Raw genomic sequence first — 3,654 nt, forward strand, 5'->3', positions numbered from 1 at the left:
CCCCTGCTGGGCCCGCCCTCCCCCTCCCCCCCGCCCAACCTCGCACCTCAAAGCTGCACAGCACCTGCTCCGCCAGTCCCGGTAGGTAAGACTGCCGCGAGGCCAGCAGCTGCCGGGGTCGCGGGGTGCAGAGCGCGTGGGAGCATGCAACACACATCCAAAAACTGCCAGCTCAGACTGAAGCGTGCTGCGGGCTGCCCTCTACTCAGGCCAGCAGCAAGCAGGGCATGACCCCAGCATCACTCACATACACAGGCTTGACTGGTGCAGAGCTGACGTTGTCCGATTGAGCCAGCGTCAGCTTTATCGGCACCTGGGAGAGCGACATGTGCCGCGGCAGCAGCAAGCGCGACCGCCGTTGATGTGCGCTAAACACCGCTTCGACGATATGGGTTGCGCAGCGCACGCTGCATATCTACACACAATACCTGGAGCCTGGCGTTGCTCCCCATGCCGTTGGGACCCGTTGAACTTGCGAAAACTCCAAAATTCTCAGATCAATTTTGTAACCAGTGCCGTGTTGGTGGAATCTACATGACGAGCTCAGATGTTCGACGATAATCGTTCACTAACAGACAGGATACTGCTCGTGACGGAACACAAGCTAGCGTATGGATCTCGACACAAGGCGACACTTGCAACTGCCCATTGGCAATTGTTGCATTTACGCCATGAGCGCACGAGAGAGCGCCTCAGAGGTCATATATACGATGGTGGAAAATGTATCACCGGCAGCGGGCGATGCGGCGCTGCCTGACTGCACCTGTGAGCTTGTACAGGTGGAGCACTTGGGCATGCCCTTGAAGTGCTGCGCAGTGCCGCGGCAACCAAGTTGCCAGGAGTTTTTGTGCACACTACGCTGTGTGATGGATCACAATTGCGCACAGAAATCATGTAGCACAGAATCAGGCGCAAAAAACTGACCATTGGCAGCTCCCCCAGCATTGCCTGTAACGCTGCAGCGATCAAAACAGTGAGGGCGCAACAACAATTGCCACTCCTGGGAGCCTTGACTCCTTGCATGCTGGTCTACAGCCTTCGCTGCCTGAATTTTCTAGCTTTGAGTACGTGTTTCTGCTTGCAGAGAACTTCAGGGCCCAGCTGATGCAATGTCACTGGGTTCTGGTGACGGTGGCCTGTCTCGATTGTGCCGCGACATCATACTTGCCTTGTGCCTGTCCATCCGCCAGCAGCTTGGTGCACTACGCCTGTTACTGGCCTCATGTGCTACATTCTGCAATGTAGCGGGTTGAGGTTGCACAACTTGCTTTGCCTGCTACCATAACCTTGAATACGATGCACACGGACAAAAAAAACACCAGACTTGACCAGAAACTGTACAGTCGACCACATGACTCGCCGGGGCTCTCCACCCCGCCAGACCATTGCGGCGCCGTCGCGTCTAAACAACTCCAAATGCAGCAGCTTAGATCTGGCCTCGACGCGTTCAGGGATGCACCTTATCAGCTGTGGGCACCGCCGCACCAGTGCGGCAGCGGCGGCGCCGCCGATGGCCGGCATCCGTCCCCGGGGCAGCAGCACCGCGTGCAGCAGTGAAGTGGACACTGTGCTAAGCTTTGGTTCCGTCAGCTGCAAACTCTTTCGCGCTTCCCGTCTGTGGGGCGCCGAAGCAGCGGCCATGCACCCTGCAAGTCATCTGATTGCTGCTGCATAGCTTTACACCGAGGCGCTGCTGGCCCGGCGTTGACTCTGATGGCCCACCAGCTCCCAGAGGCCATGCTGCAGCCGCCAAGGACAGCGCTCGAGCGCTGGCGATTCATCGCTGGGCGCAGCTTTCTGGTACTGGTGGGGCACCGGTGCTGCTGGCGCTGCTGCTGCTGCTGCTGCTGCTGCTGCTGCTGCTGCTGCTGCTGCTGCTGCTACTGCAAAAGAGGTGGGCTGCGGCTGCTGCTGTTGCTGCTGCCCAAACACGTTACATCCGCCATCGGCCTGCGTCCCAGGGCTCCCACCGCTGCTCGTGCAACTGCTCACTGCCATCCTCGTCCCCCGCGGCCTCGGCCTCGCCGTCGCTGGCCCCAGGCGCCGGCTGGAAACAGCCGCTGTCAGAGAGCAGAGAAGCCAGCAGCGGGCCAAAGCCCTCGCCGGCGCCGCCGGTGCCGCCAATGGTCTTGGCCTGCGGCTCCTGGCGCTCCAGAGAGCGCTCGTGGCCGCCATCCGGACAGTCGCCGTGCCGGCCCTCGTCGCCTGTTTCTGCTGCTGCTGCCTCCGCTGCCTTCAGCTTTGCCACCGCTCTGGCTGACGCGCCTGCTGCTGCTTCCGCCGCACCCGCCGCGCTTCCTGCTGCTGGTGCGGGCGCCGGCCGTCCGGGCCCGCATGCTCTGCACGCTGCGCTGCTCCGAGCCTCCACTGCTTGCTGCTGCACTTCCTGCGCCAGCTCGGCCGCCACAAGGGCTGCGTCCTCTGGTTCCAGATCATCCACCTGGTCAACCCACCCAGCATCTGCACTGGCGACATCCCCGCAAACCACCGAGGCGGATGCACCGGCGCGGGCTGCGCGCTCCTGCGAGAGACGGCCGTGCAGCGCCCAGACCTCCTGCTGACTCAGCGCCAAGCGCTTCTCGAGGCCGTGCAGCTCCTGTTGGGTTAAGGGCGCCGCGCACACATGAGGGGCACATGCAAGGGCGCGTTCTGTATGTTTCGTTGGACTGGAGGCCGGCTAAGGCCTTTGAAATTGTCACTCAGACGGATCACGTTGATGCTGACGGCAGCGATGACATTCCCAGGAGCACGGCTGGAGTGCCATAATTACATGCATAGGAATGCGTGGCCATGTACCACAAACAGCCCATTGACAAGGTGACCATGCACTTCCACCAACGCGTGCCGACGACACACCTGCACGTCCTGGAGCCGTATCCCCTCCAGCGCGTGCAGCCGCCGCGTCTGCTGCTGCAGCGCGCGCTCCGCCGCCGCTGCGCCCTCTCGTGCTGCGGCGAGCGCGGCGCGCGCGGCGCGCTCGGCGCCGGCGGCGGATAGCGTGTCGGCCGCCAGCTGCTGGCAGCGCGCCTCGCCGTCTTCCACGCTGCGCTCGAGCACCTAGCGGTAGCGGGGCCAGACGGACAGCGCATTGGACCATGAGGGTGATGGACGGCACCCTGAGCCGCATTCACACACACACACACACACACACACACACACACACACAAACACACACACACACACACGCACATTCTGAAGCAAGCACCACCGTTGCTCTCGACTTGGAGCATATGACTTCTCACCAACGCCACTATTGCACAACTGCAATGTGAGCAGCACGCTTGCGTTTGCGCTTCTCACCCTCATGTAAGCCTGCACGGCCAGGGGGACTTCGGGCCCGATCTCCAGCCCCGCGATATCGCGCGCCTCGGACGCCACCTCAGCCCGCAGGTCCGCCATCGACGCTGCGGCTTGTGCCGCGAGCTGCCGGCGCAGCTCGGCGCCCTCGCAGCGGGCAGCCTGGGCGGGGCCACAGAGCAACAGGCAAATGAGCAGCTATCATATCGTTTGATCCGAGCAATTCTTCGCACTGTAAACGCCCTTCCTGCAACCGGAGGCGGCGGTCGTCTGTGCGCAAGGTCTGAGGCGGCCGGCACACCAGGTTGTCGCTGCCCTCCGGCCTCCTGGGCGACCAAGCTCCGCCCCCCCCCCCCC

The 3,654-nt window shown here is 62.6% G+C and overlaps 1 protein-coding gene across 1 annotated transcript in view; it reads right to left on the reverse strand.

Moving 5' to 3' along the window:
* Positions 1 to 1,933: 1,933 nt before the first annotated feature.
* MNEG_11902 (hypothetical protein) overlaps positions 1,934 to 3,654 on the reverse strand; it is a gene marked incomplete at both ends in the record, with an annotated part of 4,584 nt that continues 2,863 nt past the window's right edge. The window contains 3 exons of the mRNA XM_014039625.1: positions 1,934 to 2,596; positions 2,857 to 3,057; positions 3,301 to 3,459. Coding sequence (XP_013895079.1) covers positions 1,934 to 2,596; positions 2,857 to 3,057; positions 3,301 to 3,459 — 1,023 coding nt within the window. The remainder of the gene's footprint in view (positions 2,597 to 2,856; positions 3,058 to 3,300; positions 3,460 to 3,654) is intronic.

Source organism: Monoraphidium neglectum (genome assembly GCF_000611645.1).
Source record: "Monoraphidium neglectum strain SAG 48.87 unplaced genomic scaffold scaffold02960, whole genome shotgun sequence".
Classification (NCBI taxonomy): domain Eukaryota; kingdom Viridiplantae; phylum Chlorophyta; class Chlorophyceae; order Sphaeropleales; family Selenastraceae; genus Monoraphidium; species Monoraphidium neglectum.